General features: G+C 48.1%; 1 protein-coding gene across 1 annotated transcript; it reads right to left on the bottom strand.

The window, feature by feature from the left end:
* Positions 1-401: 401 nt before the first annotated feature.
* On the bottom strand, positions 402-18,530 carry baz1b (bromodomain adjacent to zinc finger domain, 1B). The gene is made up of 20 exons (XM_062552132.1): positions 17,764-18,530; positions 15,935-16,051; positions 14,268-14,412; positions 13,489-13,681; positions 12,925-13,046; positions 12,595-12,792; positions 12,010-12,204; positions 10,174-11,836; positions 9,482-9,620; positions 8,811-8,956; positions 8,135-8,258; positions 7,903-8,001; positions 7,292-7,469; positions 6,724-6,912; positions 5,674-5,821; positions 4,329-4,473; positions 4,082-4,197; positions 3,578-3,723; positions 2,956-3,065; positions 402-2,012 (listed from the first exon to the last, which is right to left on the bottom strand). The coding sequence occupies exons 1-20, from the start codon at positions 17,880-17,882 to the stop codon at positions 1,370-1,372; spliced, it is 4,935 nt and encodes a 1,644-aa protein (XP_062408116.1). The 5' UTR covers positions 17,883-18,530; the 3' UTR covers positions 402-1,369.
* Positions 18,531-19,388: the final 858 nt, after the last annotated feature.

The following is a 19,388-nucleotide window of genomic DNA, read 5'->3' on the forward strand; positions in this document are numbered from 1 at the left end:
ACCTCGGACACAAGAGTCAAAACAAGCGCTGCAATGCAATGGGAGTTAAGAGATCACGAGACTTATATGTACCATTGCTGGCACTATTATACATGTAGGGATACATTCCCAACTTCAGCTTTTAGAGAACACCTCAGTTCCCAGGGAAGATGCACTGACTGACTGGCCATGTAAGACACACGTATGTAACACACTAAAGTAGTGCCCTGTGAGAGACAGGAGTGGTGTAAAGCAGCTCTGGCAACTAAGGACAAATAATAACAACAATAACAATAATAATAATAATAATAATAATAATAATAATCTCATGACCCCAGTCTGCTTTCTCGAATTTGTCTCTACTGTTGAAGACAACGTAAATGTATGAAGGAGAAAGATGGAGGAAATCCGAGCAAAAAAAAAAAGATACTCATTGTGTCTTTATTGTCAAAAAAACAAAACAAAAGAAAATAAAACAAAACAAACACTGAAGACTGTTTAAACGCAGACTGATGTTGCATACTTCAAGATTGACCATTTTAATTTTCCAAAGCTCTCTAGTGACATGGCTGATAACAACAAACTAGGTGGGTGGAGGTATTAGGGTAATTTGGGTAGGATCCGTCTGAACCACTTCAGCTAACCTGAGACGTGCAGTTCGGTTTGGTTCTCTCGCTGTTGTGGTTCTGGAGAATCTCTACGATGCTAGAACTGGTCGGTGCTGAAGATGATGTGTTGGTCATAATCCTGCTGGGTTCTAAGCTTAAGCTTTAGAACCCAGCAATATTGATGGAACAGCAAAACAACGATAATGCAACCAAACAGAGAACAGAAGACCCAATTACTGACATATTGGCTATGAGGCAATTGCAGGATTTGTTATAGGAGGTATTTACCATGAGAGAGAGAGAGCATAAAGTGAGGTCTAAAAGGGAACAAGTCGAAAGAACAAAATAAACTGTTTTGAAGAGCTCAATGAGATCACTTTCAAATTTTAGATTTTCTTTAGTTTTGTTTTTTTTGTTTGTTTTTTTTTTAGTTTTTTTTTTTCCCTCAGGAAATTTGCTTCATCAGTTGAAAAAAAGTCACTGATAATAAATGCCATTACAAATATAAATCAGTTTTTCTTTGTCAAAATATCAACATAAAACCTCCCTGAAGCACGGAAATAATACAAGGAATTGGGAACAAAAAAAATCTACAACATACAAGTAGGAGAGAATTCGGTCCAAATAGGGAGGTCTATCGTGGGGGTAGGGGGTTTAGGGGTCCAAATTTTACATTTCTGGGAGGTGGGGGGTTGTTTACAAATAGCACAGAAAAAAAAGAAAGAAAAAAAAAAAACCCAAGTCGTAAGAAAACAACAATATCATAACGAGCACCCTGGGTTTCACGAAGAGCGTTTTTGTCGCTTGGAATGTCGCTGGCCGTCCTCGTCGTCGCCCCTGCGTGCTCGAGTTCTGCTGCGGCCGCCCCCACTTCCCCCCTCCGCATCATCGTCTTCCTCCTCGGCCCGCTCGCGGTAGTCCTTCCTCCCCGCGCCCCTCCGGCTCTTCCGCCGGCCGTCCTCGTCGTCTTCCTCGTCCTCCTCGCTCTCGCTCGCCTCCTCTTCCCTCTTTCGACTCCTGCCGCGCCGGCCGTTGGAAGCAGACGAGGAGCCTCGCCCGTTCTGCAAGCCCCTTTTATCCCTCCCCTTCTTCTCCTCCTCCTCCTCCTCTTCGTCTTCCTCCTCCTCCTCGGCCTCGGCCTGGCTGAGGCGCTTGCGTGTGCGCCGGCGCAGGTAGCTGAGGCCTGGCAGGTGTTTCTGCAGCAGCTCGGTGAAGCTCTGCTCGGTGCGGACGGTGCAGTTGAGCACGGCGCTGCCGGGCTGGTTGTACTCCTCGGAATTGGAGAAGACCAGCTTCATGTCCTCCAGGAAGTCCTGGGTCGTGCGGTAGCGGCCTGCGCTCAGCTTGTCCTGCATGCTGCTGAAGTCCATCGGCTGGCTGATCACGTCCAGGTAGTCCTCGGCCTCGTCAGGGGACACTGGCTCTCTGCGGAGGGGAGAAAGGGAGAGCAGTGAGTGAAGTGTGAGTGTGAGTGTGAGTTCCTGATGTAGCTCAACATTCCGACTTCTAGAATTGGCCTCCATTCAATTCATTAATTGGAATTTAATTGGCCCCACCCCACAGGAAGTTGAATTGGAATTGGAATGACAGGAAGTGGAATTCAATTCATGACAATTCAAAACAATTGCAGTCAAATAACAGGAAGAACGTGTTGAATCTCACATACATTCAGTTTTGGAAAGGTTACTTTGGAAATGTAATTGATTACTGTTTTCAGTTATAAGCCGTGTGTTTGTTGGGATCATATCCGACATATTTTGTGAAACTTCATTGTTAAACACTACCCTTAAATTCTTTGAATTTCAGTGAATTTCAATTGTACTTCCTTTAATTCAAATTTGAATTGTAATTTTGCATCCTGTTTTTGACCTCAATTCAAATTCAATTCAAACTCAAGTCATTCTCAATTCAATTCTGAATTTGGCACCAAACACTGGTTCACGAAATGGACAGGTGGGAAAATGTATTTTTTTAGTAAGACTGCCATAAGAGCCTGATACACACTCCCCAAGTGTAATGATAGTGTGTGTGTGCTCCAAACACTGGTTCTCTAAAAGGACAGAGGTGTGAAAAAAGATGGTGTGTCTGTGCATCTGACTCTTGAGGCAGTTATGCACACTCTCTGTAACTGTAAGTGTGGGATTTTTCTAAAGACCAGCTGTAGACCTCGGCCTCAGTGTGTGTGTGTGTGTGTGTGCATGTGTGTATGTGTGTGTTGCAGCTGAACGTGTGTCTGCACTCATGTGTATACCTGAAGGGCCAGCTGTAGACCTCGGCCTCAGTGTGTGTGTGTGTGTGTGTGTGTGTGCGTGTGTGTGTGCATATGTGTGTGTTGCAGCTGAACGTGTGTCTGCACTCATATGTATACCTGAAGGGCCAGCTGTAGCGGAACTTGACGAGCTTCTGAAGGATCTCCTCACACTTCTCCAGCTCCACCACCACCCTGCGAGGGCCTCCAGAGCGAGAGCTCTGCCGCACCTGCGTCAACACGGCAGCAGTCAGACACCAGCACCAGCACAGAACCAGCCCGGAAGGCCTCACAGTCACAGTTTGTATTTGTTTGCGCTATCGTTACTATGACTTTTTTCTACAGCAATGTTATCAGTCTGTTAAATTCTGTACGTAGTCTTACTATTATTAATGTTTTTATCTAGGCTACATGACTACTTTAAAACTGTTCATTTTCAATGATCATGTTCGCTCTGGACAAAGGCGTCCAAGGCACCAAGAACCATAACCATAATTATCACCCATCCAGTCTGGCCCCACATAACACTAATAGACAGTTAGTGGTACAGTACTTTGTAAGGCTTCTTTTAAGCATCAAATATCCAACCTGAGGTTACAAATGCAATGGAACACTTAACAGACAGTATTAAATTCTGAACTGATCGAGTAGTATAGAATAGTGTGCGCATTGTATTCGAATAACAATATAACAAAGAGTTTCTGGCAGTATTACACTAGCATGTCAACGTTGTCACACTCACCAGCTCGTCGATGTCAGCAGGGCTACTCGTTCCCTTCGACTTGCTGGAGCTGGACTTGTTGCTGGGTGTCGTCTGTTTCTTGGATGAGGATTTTGATTGGCTCTTTGAGCGTGAGGAAGACTGCTTGACCTTTTTTCGCGGCCGCACTGCATGCAAAACACACACAATTCAGCTTCAGGAAAGTTCTTCTGGTTAGACTACACTACACTACTTACAAAAAGTCCAGGATATTCGGCTTTTGGGTGAAATTTCATTAAAACGCCATTATAACCTTTACAGGTGAACTCAATGTGACCTTCTCTAGACCTTTGAATATATATGTCCAACAGTTCAACGTTTCAGTTCTTTCTGTACTGAAACATTCAATTCCACCCGAAAGCCATATATCTCTAACTTTTTGCGAGTAGAGTAACTGACTTTGTGGCGAGAAAGAAACCCAATGCTCTGACCAACTACTGCACGAGTGAGTGCCTCAGTGTTAAAATGCCCTCATTACAAACTCACAGCTATGTCCCATGGCTTTGTAGTCATTATCTTCCTCCTCCTCATCATCTTCGTCCGAATCTTCTTCCTCCTCTTCCTCAGAGTCTTCATCCTCTTCACTGTCTTCGTTGTAGTTTCTGTGGGGGAGAGTAGAGATCAGGGCCCTGCACTGCTATGTCCACCGCCCAAGATGGGACACGGAAGCCACGGTTGCGCTGGTCAGTGTATGTGCGTGCAGGAAGTAACGGAGTGGGCATGCAGTCTTTACCGTCCTCTGGAGCAGCGGCGTGCCACAGCGGGCTGGCAGGCCGGACACCGCCACTCCCCGGCAGGGATGCGGTAGAGAGCCGGCCGCAGGCAGAAGAGATGGAACGCCTTGTTGCACTCGTCACACAGGATCAGCTTATCATCCTCTGTAGAGAGAGACACAGAGAGAGACAGAGTGAGAGACAGACAGAGATACAGAGAGAGAGAGAGAGAGAGAGAGAGGAAAAATGGGGAGAGAGAAAAACAGACAAATTGACTACCCAATTCTAAGCACAAGCACATACCTATGACCTATGCCAAGCCCATTTCAGACAACATAGTGCATGTGTATCATGAGGAGTACTTCCTAAAAGATTCTGTCAGTAGACCCTTACTTCTCTCCCTCTCTTCTTTAAACTCCCTATTTCTCTGCACTATATAGTGATGAGTCGATTTTTTTCAGTGGAGATTCCTGGTTTTCATATGCTGTATGTTTTGAGGTAACTGGCAGTTTTGCTCATTATGCGAGCAAGACACACACACACACACATCTAATTTGACTTAAAACCTCATAAACAAAGGCTGCCCTCTCCATAGATGACCCCTGGTCTGATCTACTCTGTGGCGTCCTGACCTGCATCTCTGCACTTCGTCGTCTGCACCTGCACCTGCACCTGCCTGACATTACTCAGCCTGGTCGACTCGGACGCCACCGCCGCCGGCGGGCCAACGTCCTTCAGGAGCACCACCGCAGACAGCCGCCTCAGCGCCCCTGCAGGCCAAGAGGGCAAAGGGCAAAGGGCAAAGGGCAACGGTCAGAGAGGGCACCGACCTGAGCCCTCCCCTGACCAAAACTTGTGCTTTTTCAACCAACAGAGAACTGGTTCCTGAACTTTAACGATTTTATTTTTTGGTTGAAACGATCTGCACGGTTCAAACACCTAGAGTGTGAACCAGAACGGAGGCGGTTCTCTGTTGGTGGAAAAGGAACCAAGAGAGAGAGAACCTTCCACAGGGTCAGGCTAGCCCGGGAGTAGGGCCGCAACCACCAAGAGGTGGTGCCTGCAACCCATTTAAAAACCATGGTGGCTATGGTTGGGTTGGCTGCGGGTCACTGATCAGGATAGGGACTGTCTGTGATGTGGTCTTCTTCATGACTGCCTGGTTAAGCTCACGATGCACATGAACTCAAGAGTACTGAGAGGTCCACTACTTCCAACCCTGCCTTTCCGAATACCTGAGATGTGTCCCAAGCACTACTATCACCTAGTGGAGAAAGGTCAGTGATGTAAAGTGAACGGTACATGAATTACAATATTTATCACAAAATGACCCCCCACCCCCATCACACACACACACACACACACCTTTCTTGCGGCAGACTTTGCAGCGAGCGTTCTCCGCGGACATGTCCCATTTAATGCAGGCGTCCAGCATTCCTAGCAGCACGTGCATGCGGGAAAATGTCTGCGCCTCGCGGATCGCCACCTTCCACTTCTCCACAGCCGTCGCCACCTACAGGAGGGAGGCCCACGTTACAGCCAGCACTTATTTCTCACAGCCCAGCATGAATTACATGCTTAAGTCAATGTCATATGGTTCCCTTGGAATTATAAGTTTCTATCTGACATTATTGCCAAAATAGAGTTGCCATAGCCATTCTATGACAACTTATCAACATCATGTAAGATGTTTAAGTTGGATGCATTTTTGGACTTAAGAGATGTGTAACTCATTCAGTGGAATTCAAAAGCTTTGAATTCCTCAGAACTACAAAACCTTACAATTCCAAGCTTTTTAAAAAGGTAGCAACAGTGATTCCAGTGAAAGGTAGCAAAAGTGCAATGGATTGAAATTGCAGACTGCAACTTTCATAAGATGGCTGTCCTTCCAGATGGTTCGTCACATGCTACAAACATCCAGTTTCATGCCATTTCTTATACTAAAAAGAAGAAAACTTTCCTAGTCAAGACAGGGCAACACAAGAGTCTTGTCTGGCCTTGCAGCACATTAAATCATTCCCGTCATCTTCTCTGTTCTCCAATGTGCTCACCATCACACTATTTTAAGTTGGGGATTATTGCCACTTCCAGTAAAAGATAAATCCAAGACAAGGTAGAGCAACACGTGTCTTGTTTGGCATGTCAATGTTGCACCTAGCTTTGGACTCTTTCTTTGGAGAGAGTGTCCACTAAGAACCATCATAAAAGGTGATTCACACCAAAGATGAGAACTATAACGATAACGCAAAAAAAAAAAGTATCCACACAAAGAATAACCACAATGACATAAGAACAATATCATCAGAGTCACTTTCAGCTATCGTTATATAGCCATCATTCCCTGGTGTAAACAACCCTCTGCATTAAATTCCGTCTGCGTCATGTCCTCCTCTCTGCCTAGAGTTGTGCACTCACCCGCGCCTCCTCGGCGATCTTCTTCTCCTCGTCCACCTCCTCGGCCTTGGCGCTCTGCTCCTCGCCCCCCTGCTTCCTCTTCCTCTTCTGCTTGGGGGCCATGAAGCCCTGCAGGAACTTCTGGATGACGCTCTCCTGCAGCGTGATCACGCACTCCCCAAAGTCCTTCAGGTTCTCCAGTGACCGCACCTACCACACAAACAAACACAAACACAAACATTAACATAAACTCACACACAGGTTCAGGACAACAGGTTATCCTGTTCACTGCAACATTTACACGATCCTACACTTAACATTTACACAGTTTAGCTTTAACAGAGCTCAGAAGTGTAACATTTAGTTAATTAGCAGACACTTTTACTCATAACAATTAACATAAGTACATGTGCACTCTTGAGATCAATCTCTTGACCATGGCATTGTATGGCTCGCTCCACCCTCTGAAGTAAAGCTCCTAACAGCTTTCCAACCAGCAAAGCCCAACGTTCAAACAACATTAACAAACTTGTACAAATCTCCACTGAGAGGTTTTGAACGCCCAGGAGACGAGACAAGAGCCACTCACTTTCTCCTCAAAACTGGACGTGTCGTCCATGTAGCCCAGGCCGCCCTTCTGCAGACGTGATGCCACCTCCAGCACGTCGCTGCGCATGTACTTGAGCAGCTCCTGGTGCCCGTCGCAGGTCTTCAGGCCCGGGTTGCCCTTGCGGGTCAGGTGGATGGAATGAAGGATGTCCTGGGACCTGAGACAAACGGGGGGGCAGGACAGGCTTTAGGGTGTGGGAGTGTGTGTGTGTGTGAGTGTGAGTGCGAGAGAGTGACTGTGTGTGAGCGAGTGAGTGACTGTGTGTGAGCGAGAGAGTGACTGTGTGTGAGCGAGAGAGTGACTGTGTGTGAGCGACAGAGTGACTGTGTGTGAGCGACAGAGTGACTGTGTGAGTGTGCATTTGAGTGAGATTGTGTGTATGAGTGAGTGAGCAAGAGAGAGAGAAAGTGTAAGTATGTGAGTGTGTGTGTGTGTGTGAGTGAGTGAGTGAGTGAGTGAGTGAGTGAGTGAGTGAGTGAGTGAGTGAGTGAGTGAGTGAGTGAGTGAGTGAGTGAGTGAGTGAGTGAGTGAGTGAGTGAGTGAGTGAGTGAGTGAGTGAGTGAGTGAGTGAGTGTGTGTGAGTAACTTACCGGTCTTGTAGTCGGCTCCTCAGCTCGCTCTCCCTCACTCCTTGTGCATGTAAATTCTCCATCAGCTCCTCAAAGTCCCGCGGGGTGTCACACACAAACCTATTCATTCACAACAAGTGCGACAATCACCATCAGAACGCCTTGGAGAATCATTACAAGTCCTTACAAGCGTTTGCCATTCAGAACACCTCACGCTTCTTTCTGACTTGACACACACACACACAGGTCTTACCAGAGGTTCTGACCCAGCTTGGGGACGGTGGTCTCAATGACTGCCTCAGGGGCAGCTGGCGCCACCTGCTGGACACCCTCGGTAGAGGCGCTCTCGCTTCCCTCCTCCTCTTTCTCGCCATTGGCTGTGTGAAAGAAACAAAATGAAACAGTCAGCAATAGGAAGAGAGTGGTAGCTGAGTGAAAGTGTGAAAAAGAAGAAATCCACCCTTCGCCATCTGGTTTCAATCTGGCGAACAATATGGCTCACAAAACAAGTTAGCGATATCGGTGAAAGATTGTTGACATTTAAACGCCACCTGTTTCACTAAAAAAAAAAGTGTTAAGCGAGTACATGCATACTCGGTGTCCCACACAGCCCTGGCTCTGTAACCTGAAAACAGCATTTTTTCAGTGCACACACAGAGTGGACTGCTTGAGCACCGTGAGGATATACAGTATGCTGACTGCAGAAAAACGATGTCCTTTACAAATCGCTTAGTATTCCTTTAAGTGCTACAAGGACAAGACAGCTCCATGGTGACACAACCGATGGAAGCCTATCAGATGGATCAGGGCTCAGCCAATGAGATTCCGTATTCATCATACCACCCAAGATCTGAGTCACGCATCTCTCTAAGGTCTAGGGCTGAAGTAAAAACAGAGTTGTATGGCAGGAGGTCAAAGGTGAGACTCACCCTCAGCATCCTGCTCTTCATCCTCCTCCTCTTCCTCTGGAGCAGGCTGCTCCACTGGGGGCAGGGTGTAGTTGTACTCGATGCTCTCGTGCACCCAGCCCTTCTCCACGTATAGGCCCGGCACTACATCCGAAAACAGCCAGTACCTGCAGTGCACACACACACACAAACGTCACTTTAGGAAGTAATGATTCACGTAGGCACACGCTTGCTTACTCAGTGTGTCGCTCAATAAACAGATGGCAGTGCAAGTTTATGTCATACAAATGGAAACATACAAAGTTCATTCTGTGCTATAGTACACACACATACGATCATACACAACACCTTGACACAGTCACATCCAGTGTAACCCCACACCCGCTTCATAAATAAGTAAACACACCACTCACTCAGAGCTTTACCATTTACCAACTGAATGAATGAGCTACATTCTATCCATTGTAACCCGTCTCGGGTATCAGCCCGTCGTGCTGAAGTGGTGCTTGATCCTTGTGCGTGTGACGCAATGTGAATCCCTGTGTGTGTGTGTGTGTGTGTGTGTGTGTGTGCCTATGTTAGTTGTTTGCTAGTAACATGTGAGCTGGCTGTTGAAAGTGTATGAACTGCACAAAAGTATGTTTGAAAAGTATATGTAGTGTGTGTGTGTGTGTGTGTGTGTGTCTCCTCACCGGCTGTGGTTGCGGTCAGTGCCCAGTGGTACTCTCCTCAGGACGAGTTTGGCTTTAGCGATGCCGTCGTGGAAGGCCCTCTCTGCTGACGCCCGCTGCTTCCTGATTCGCTCCTCCTCCATCTCCCGCTCCATGCGTTCTACAGCGTGCACACACACACACACACACATTTACAGTTATATATACATATACATACATGTATACATACATATACGTTTCATATACAGTACTGCGCAAATGTTTTAATCACAGGCAAAACAATATTGCGAAGTGAAAGTACATTTAAAGTTAAATGAATAGTTTCTGGTTATCAGTCAACAGCATACAAAGTCCATATATATGAATGTTTGGAAATCTAAATTCACTCACACACTAATAAAGAAGCAAATACTTGTGAGTATGTCTATTCTACAGATTATAAACTGAATATTCTTCTTAGCCCCCTCATGTGTCTTCTCCATCAGAGACGGACATCCCGGTTCCAGAAAGTAAAAGTCCTGCCGTATATTCTTTCTACCTGTGCACTTAACACGGGTGACATCAATAGTTATCTTATCTACCTGGCTGCTAATTAAGACGAGCTGGTTTTCTAAATGGTTGGATCACATACTTGGCAGGACTTTTACTTCCTGAACCCGGGATGTCCGCCTCTGTTCTCCACGACACGACCCGACTCGACTCGATTGGCTCACCTTTGTTGAGCCGGTCCTGCTCCTCCTTGTCCTTCTTGGCCTGGATGGACATGAGCCTCCGGCTCTTCACCGTGCTGATCATGTCCACGACCTCCGGCTCCGCGGGGGGCTCCGCCTTGACCTCCACCTTGACCTTCCCGCCCTCCTTCTTGGTCACGGCCTCCTTTTTGGCCCCGCTCTCCCTCTTCTTGTTCTCCGCCGGCTTCTCCTTCACCTGAGGCGAGTCTCCTCCTACTCCTCCTACTCCTCCCTCCATCTTCACACAGCCGGCCGCGCCAGGCACTGCCGCCTGACCCTGACCCTGGCCTTGACCTTTAGCCTCCAACTCCTCCTTGCGGCGCTGCTTCTCGGCGCGCTTGCGGTCGTTGACCTCCTTGAGCGTGGCCAGGCGCTCCTTCCAGAGCTCGGCCGAGCGCTGGTGCATGGCGTCCACGTGGTCCACCACCGAGTAGGTCATGAGGATGCGGTGGCACAGCGCCACCAGCAGGCGGAGCTTGTCGGGCGGCGGCAGCTCGAAGACCTCGCGCGTATCCAGCTGCTCCAGGAGGTCGGCCGTCACCACCTCGTCGTAGCCGCCCAGGCCCGAGCCTCCTCCTCCGCCTCCTCCACCGCCGCCTCCGTCGTTGTTCTCGTCGGAGCCGCGCGCGCTCTCCTGGTCCTGGTCGCTGGGCCGCAGGCAGAGGCGCACCAGCTCGGACGCCGAGTGCATGGTGAGCGGGATCTCGGAGAGCGGCATGTCCAGCTCGCTGTAGCCCTCGGCCAGCTCGTCCTGCAGCAGCGTCTGCAGCAGCACCACCAGCACGCGGCTCAGGTACAGGAAGCCGGCGCGCTCGCCGCCGAGCGCCTCCAGCAGCGCCGCCGCCGTCACCGGGTACTGCTCGTCGGGCATCAGCAGCCCGGCGTAGCAGCTCAGGAAGTCGGCCACCATGGCCACGTCGCCGAACAGCTCGTTGGGCAGCCCCTCGGGCGTCTCCACGGGCCGGAACGCCGGCAGCGCCTTGCCGCCGAGCTCCTGGTCCTCGAAGCGCCGCTGCTGCTCGCGGCGCGCCAGCATCTCCTTCTCGCGGCGCTCCTTGGCGCGCTCGCGCATCTTCTCCTTGAGCTCCTCGCGCCGCCGCCGCAGCTCGGCCTGCCGCTCCTCGTCGCTCATGGCCGCCCAGCGCCGCTTCTGCTCCATCAGCTCCCAGCGCTTCTGCACCTGCGTCCGCAGCTCCTCGGGCTGCAGCCGCCCGCGCTCCTCGGCCGACAGCACCTTGGCCGCCTTGGACACCAGCGACGAGATGGCGTTCTTGCGGTCCTCGCGCTCCTTGTTCTGGTTGTAGTAGCGCACCAGGTGCAGCGCCACCGGCGGCAGCGGCTTGCCGAGCTTGGCCGTGGCGCCGCCGACCGAGCTGCGGGCGCGTTTCTTGGGGCTGCCGGCGGCTTTGGACGCCTGGCTCTTGGCCAGCTGCAGCAGCGTCATCTGCTTCATCTTGGGCTTCTTGCCGCCGGCCGACTTGTCGTCCTTCTTGGAGGCCTTCGCGCCGCTCTTGCGGCTCTTCTTGCCGTCGGCCGATTTCTTCTCGCCGGCTTTCTTGGCGGATTTGGGTGTAGCCAGGACGCCGCCGTCGGCTTTGGGCGTCCCTGAATTCTTCATCTTTAGTGGAGACCCATTCACCTTCTTCTGTAGAGAGGCAACAAAGAGGAAAGATAATTTAACCCTTACACTGTAAACGAAACACTGAAATACGAAACGCTCATTCATACAACCTGTACCATATTACACACAAAAGGTCCAAAAACAACAATAGCCTTGTGAGCTGTGACCTCTGCCCTTTGAACCCAGACGAGACACACCTGCATGTGACCCCAAATTGTAGGACTGAGCGGCATGGGGAGAGAGTCCTTCTTTTTCTTCTTCTTCTTCTTCTCTCCCTTCTCATTGGTCCCGTCGCCCTCGGCCCCTGGCTCCGAGGTCTTGAGCTTCTTGCTGGGTTTGCCCTCTGGAGAGCTCAGACTCTTGCGTTTAGTCGAGGGGTTCTCCGCCAGAAACTAGAAATACACAAACACACACTCATTCAATTTAGCAAGTTTAATCAGATAAACAGATTAGGAGCATAGTTTATCAAATGCAAAATGATCATCCATAAAAGGTTAAGGCTGCTGTGATTAGTGATATCCCAGGACAACCCTCTTTTGTGCACTCACAGAATATAATAAATAGTTCGATCGGACCTTAATGTTGTATAAACTATCTGCCCATTAGGGTGTTAAGTGCACAGGTAGAAAGAATATATGGCAGGACTTTTACTTTCTGGGACCGGGATGTCAGCCTCTGCAATCAGATATTAATAGAGTTTGACCGGACCCAAATGTTGTATAAAGACTGATAATCCATCTGCCCTTTACGCCTTTACACACACTCTCTCTCTGGTACTGCACCTTGTGTGGGTCGAGCAGGAAGTCGCTGAACTTGCTGGGCAGGTTGAACTTCTTCACCAGTTCATCCTCCACCACCCAGGGGGCGCTGTCTCCCGTGCCCAGGCGCAGGGAGTTGTGCCGGATGTAGTAGCGCATGATCTCCTTGTTGGGCGGACGCTCGGAGCGGAAGAGGCTGTCCACAGGAACGTCACTGATGATCTACAGGCAAACATGACACTGGTGTAAAAAATCATGACATGCCCAAAGACAAAACCATGAGTCCTAAGTAAAGAGTATTGTGTGTGATTTGTTCTACTTGAGCTACCACAACAAACAAAGAGAAAGTCTCACCTTGTCCTCGTTGACCAGTTTGATGTCATACTTGTGTGGCAGGAACTTGGGCATCACCCACTTCTTCCTCTCCTCTTTCATACTGGTGGGCAGTTTCCTTGGCGACCGCCTTGCGCGATCACCTGTGGCAACACCGAATGGAGCGTTCACTTAATAACAATCAATTTCAATTCATCCAATAATACACATAAACACACCACTTCTGACCATCCATGTTCTACAGAGGAATTATTGGTTAAATGGTCAGGACTCTACCATCGTGTTTTAATGTATTTTAGCTTTTTCCACTGTCTAAGCAAAATATAATCATAACACACTGCTTCCTATTGTTCCGACACTGAATCAACAATGAAGGGCATAACACTGGGGAGGGTAAGAGTGAGCTCACGTGGTCGCATTCGCAATGGCAACATCCAAGGGAATAGCCAAATTCTGTCAAAGCAAACTGCGGTTGTTTGTGCCAACTAACTAATTGACTTACTAACACACTCTCCGTCTGACTCCCTCTCTCAAAACACACACAAAGACAGTATGTGTTTGTGTGTGTGTGTGTACTAAACTCACAGAGGCTTTCTCTTCGGCCGCCCTCCTCTTCCTTGGCCAGCTCCTTCTTCTGGTTCTCCTGGCTGGCGTTCTCCTTGTCGCTGGAGGGCGAGTCGCAGGCCCCCTCTAGCTTCTTCTCGCCGGCCTCCTCCGGCGGCGTGTCCAGCGGGTGGACCTTCACCACGTTCACCCGGAAGCTCTTGTCCTTGCCCACCTGCAGGGGGCGCCATTACACCAGAGACAGAGAGGAGGAGAGAATGGGGAGAGGGAGGAGAAGAGGAGAGAATGAGGGAAGAGGATGGGGAGAGATGAAAAGAGGGAGGGAGAAGGGGAGAGGGAACGGGAGGGTTCCAGATGGGACAGAGAAGGGAAGAGAAAAGGAGCATGGAGGAAAGATGGATATTGTTGAGTGCAGCTGTGAGATCACAGGCGGTGAATAGCTACAACCTACTGCTGGGTTTCACTTTAGACAACATGATTATTTGAGCCAGCATACAGAATCTACTGAAAACTATTCACAGGTATCCAGGGACGTTCACAGAGATAGAGGCATTTGGAATGTCTGACAGCTTGTCCGAACTGCACGCCAGTGTCTGATGAAGCCCAGGTGAACGCTCTCTGCCCACACTGAATCCGTTGAAAATGCCGTTCTACTGAATCATTTTTCCTGTTCACTATGGCAGAGGAACACTAGTTCATGTCACGTGCAGTTAGGACAGGTCGTTACAGGCGTCACACAATAGCTAAAGTCAAGTCCCTTGGTGACTGATTGTGACCGGACACAATGGTCAGGAGCTCACCAGGAAGTCACACTCCTCGCCCACTGCATACTTGGTGAGGATCTCCACCCAGACCAGGTCTACCAGCTTGTCCAGAGACACTGTGTTATGGTGCACGATCTCCAGCACTGGCTTCTCAAACCAGGTCTGGTACTCCTCTTGAAGCCTAAACACACATACACACACACACACACACAAACACACTTTGAAACTTTTTCCAAATGCACTGGGGAAGTATAAACATAAAGCAAACATTTTCTATAACAAGGCTTAAAGTTAACAGATAGTCTCAAATGTGTTACACATTTATCAGTTCCATTATGAGATGGTATCAATATGTGTATATATTCAAATCTTAAATGGTCTGGCCTGAATTCAGGTACTGTACCTGGGAACTTTAAGCCCTGCTCTTCCTTCTCAAGTAAACCATCGCCAATGAGCTTCAGCTGTGCTGATGCTGCTCTTAGTCTGACAACAACCTCTAGTGGTAGCCCTCCTCAACAAGCTTCGGAGAGCACGAGACCAGCCATCTCTCAAAACAGGTCTGCAGTTCCTCGGATAGGCCAGAAGAGAGCGCTGTGCCCCGTGCAAACTCTCCGCTCTCCTCCAGTAAAAATAGCAGCCTTTAAATAAGACGGCTGATCCCGCCCGTGCTCCTGACAGCACTGGATAACCTTCACTACTGCACTCGTGCCCTCTGTCACCAGATTCGGAGCAGGGACATGACAGGGCATGACACGGAGAAAGCGAGAGGGAGGGAGGGAGGAAGATGTACATCATACATCATATAGATAAATAAAGACAAAAATTAGAAAAATAGGAACTAGGAGGGAATGATAGAAGAGAGACAGGAAGAGAGTGAGAGAGAGAATGAGAGAGAAATTGTTTGGGGGGGGGGGGCAGTGTGTGAACCAGAGGTAAAGAGGGAAAGAGAGGTAAGAGGGAAGGACAAGGGAGCGAGAGGCACGCACGCCAGGCTTGCATAACAAGGGTGCCCTTTCGAGAGCCTACCCACTGCCAGGGGGTGGCAATGGTTTACACACAGGGATGTTTATGATGTTTGTGTTGTTTACACTCTCACTGATGGTTTTTGCTGTTTTTGTTTATCAAACTCCTATCAAAATTCCTCGGGTAAAATTAGAGCGAAACACTTCATTCCGTCTCCAACGGATTCCTCTCTGCCTCTGACTCAATCGGTACACCCTGTAATTAGATTGAAGGGGAAGGACACTGTGATCCGGCCAATGAGAGCACAGAAAACAAGGTCATGTGACATGGGAGAACAGAGGAGAAACGGGAGCCAGCAGCTGAATTTCCCCGGTCTCTCCTGACAGACCACCACTGCTGCACAGCACAGTAAAGTCTTTACACATCAAACAGAAAAATGTACAATGATATGCAGAGGCCCACTTTCCCTGATGACAGCCCTCCAAGTACAAGACACAGAAGACTCAAAGGAAGACAGAGGGACAGACAGGAAGAGGAAAGAGAAAGATAGCGAGAGAATGAAAGAAAGAACGAACAGAGAGAGAATAACGAAGCGAGGCAGAGGAACTGAAAGACAGCTATGAATCAGAGGGGTGTGAATGTCTATCAGCATGACTTCACTTCACCTATTCTCTCACTCTTGCATTTCTATATCTTTATTTATTCCACTCTCTTTCTTTCCTCCTCTCTTGTGTACTCACAGCTCTGTCACTTCTTGCTCTTCCTCCCAGGCCTCCTTGTGTGTGAGCTGGTTGCTGCCTGTGCTCTTGCATGTCCAGATGCGCTCGCCATACTTCTGCAGGCGGGCCTCATACTCTCTGAGAAAGGTGGCTGTCAAGGATACCTTCCACAAAACACACACACATACACACACACTCTCAAGCAGTAGAAACTCTGCCACAGGGTTGACGTCAGCACCGAGGAACGGCACAGAGCAAACTACTTTCTACGGTTTCCACTTCCAACACATTTTTGTCATACACATAACAATAGATGTGTTCTCCAAAACACACAATCACTTTATCATTATGATCACACATTCAATTATGTCTAGCACTGATTCTACAAATAAGACAACTTGTCTTTTTGTATGCAGCTGTCTGGAGACTTGGGATGTGCTGTGATTTCATCCTGGTCATCTGAAAAGCAGCACTAAAAGAGATCTGCTGTGCGGAACAGTCACATAACAGCTGTCTTTCCCTCCTAACACTGACATCCTCAGCCATCTCTTCTCTGTCAAACTCTTTCTGGTAAACACATTATAGCCAGCTCTTCTTAGCGCCGCTGTGTGGTCCTGCGAGGTACAGACAAAGACAGCAGGCGAGCTGGCGGGAGGGGAGCGAAAAGACGCGCTCATTCATAATTGATGTAAAAGTGTAACGGAGCAGCAGGCTCAGTAATTAAAGGGCCAGTTCGGGACTCCCAGTCCCTGATGTGCATATATACATATATTTATTATACATATTCAATAAGAATGAACAGTGCTATAAAACTGGAGAAAATGCTCTCCGAACATTGCATCAATAAAGTATACAATTAAAGCTCTTGTCGATACATTGAACTTGAGTACCAGTCAAAGATGAGGCCATAAAGTGCACATTAGCCCCCGTGGTGTCCATTGCAATAGTGATAAACTCACGTGGCACACCGACCTCTCTACGGCTAGAACATCAGATGCTCGAATCACGTCCAAAGTCAGCACAAACTTCGTGAAGTATAGCTCAAGTTAATCTTTTATCGTTACCCCTCATCTTCCAACCCTTCCTCCCTCGCCGTTCACATAATCGACGAATTTGGCCAGGTGGGGTTTAGGAGGCAAAACTCCTGTACCGGCACGTTACTGATGGCGCTTTCAGGATGTAGCCGGTGAGGTAATGTTAGCAGGGCACCCGCATGCTGAAACATTTCAACGTAAAACCTAGCATCTGCCAAGTATGAGAGGGGAATGTAGCATGTTGTCAATTGCCGAGAAACACAGTGTGCTAACGATTAAGCTTGAGTCAGTGCAAGTCTTACACAAGGCTCGATGGTGGAAATGTGTGATGTCAGCTAACGTTACACTAGCAAACAACTGAGCTAGTAAGCTATGTGTCATGGCTTCACAATGTGACGCTTTTATAACAGTTAGCTGCATAGCCGATTGCATGGCTAATGTGTAGATAAACACACTCAACAATAGTGTAATTACAAAGCATGTCAGCGTCGTTTAATGAAGTGTAAAAGGCTAATGCGCATTAGAGTGTTCAACTCAGCATCCACGTGAGGGTGAAACAAATAACCCCTGGCGTGATACACTTGACCCAATGTTAGCCGACTAGCTACACAACGGGCTGAGCCAAACCTAGCTTGCTAACTGTATAGCAATGCTAATCAGGAAAAACAACCACAAAAATTGCCATTTCGTCCCGGTAGGCACTACTAAACGGATTTAAGCTTCAAATGAGTCTCTAGTGAAGAAAGGTGTTTTTTAACGTGCCACGGGGGTGATACTGGTTGCTGGGTCGTAGTCTGGTTCAGACAGAAAGGATACTCTTTGTTCCTGAAGGCCTCCTTAGTGTGCTCGATGATGTAGACGTTTTCTCCTGGGCCCGGCGGCTCCGCAAGCGGCTTAACCAGTGGGTATGGTTTCCGGCCCAACAACGGTGCCATCGTGGGTAAGGGACGACAGCGGTGGCAGCTCAATAAATAAACCTCCTTCGTGCACAAAACTCCTCAGAAATACGACACACAAACTTTGCATGTATTCCAGAATCCCACGTTATCACAAATCGCTTCCCACGTTTCCCGAGCATTCACTGTGTGACTAGCACCCAGCTAGGCTAGCATGCTAGCTCGCTTGATCTCTGAAGCAAAACAATAACACGGCTAACAGTTACATCTCCTTCTTGTTCTTCTAGTATAGAGGATTTGCGCTTGTGTCATAGTTCTATTATGTCCATGTAGTTTCAAGGTGTCGTGTACGGATTGGTTCCAGTCTTCAACTGTTCCGCTGTTCTGCGGAAACTTCGCTCATACGCCGGGTAGGAAAAGCAAGCCTTACTAAATTGTCCAATTCGCGGGGACAGCAGAGGCGCCCGTCAGGGGGTCTGGCGCGCTTTCTTCTCTAGTCTACGCAGGCTCGGCCTCTTCCCAGACAGACGCTTCTGTCAGTTCTTCAACAATGTCCGGTGATCAAATAGTTTTTGCGATAGTTATGGTTTATAATGTCAATAAATACAAAATAAACAAGAGCGTTAATACCTGATTGAAAAATGGCGGGAGTTCCTACTCCGCCGGCAACATTCCGTACAACCCCAAAACTCCGTTACCCCGGCAGCAAGCAGCGTCGCATGGATTAAACCCGCCCTCACTAATATTTCATTGGATAAATAAAACATTCACCCACAGCGCTAACAGCCTATTGGTCTTTCTTAGTGTCCATTGACATACTTAAACCACCCCCAAGAGACAGATCCACGCCTCTAATAAAGAAAACAGCGTTCGTTTGAAAGAAGGGTTAAAGGTCAGGTAATAGAGAGTGAACTTATTCAGACATTTCCCGTCAGATCACTCAACTATATGTTTTCTGTGGGTTTATTGGTCCTATTATCGAAAACAAATCTGAATCTGTCTATTTTATATGTCACCAAATTGCATTGCCTTCCATTTCTTCATTTAGCAGACATTTTTTCTCAAAGTGAAATTCAACACAGGATCTGGATGTCTCTGAAAGAGCAAGCAGGAAAATCTTCATTGAAGAAAGGGATTTACATTTAGACTATCGCAAAAGAGGCTAAAATGTCAAAGAAATGACTACACAGTGAAAGCACCGTAATGAAACTCCACACACAGCAATCTACAGCATTGCAAGTCATTGTCATCATCATCATACAAAGTCCAGCAGAGAAGAAAACATGATTTCAGTTTCACTTGAGCATAATTAGAACAGATTTCTTATTTAGATGAGCAGAATGTAATGACTGCAAAATCAACTTTAGAGACAATGAAAAGTGATTATCTTTACAAGACTTAAGTCCAACACCCACTGGTAGCGACATTTGCGTCTATGGATTTGACACTCAAGAGATAGAACAATTCTAAACTTTTACGTCACTTAATGCTCGTCAAATGCCGACAGTGGGCGTTGGCCTTAAGTCTTGTAAAGATAATCACGTT

Source organism: Sardina pilchardus, chromosome 13 (genome assembly GCF_963854185.1).
Source record: "Sardina pilchardus chromosome 13, fSarPil1.1, whole genome shotgun sequence".
Lineage (NCBI taxonomy): Eukaryota > Metazoa > Chordata > Actinopteri > Clupeiformes > Clupeidae > Sardina > Sardina pilchardus.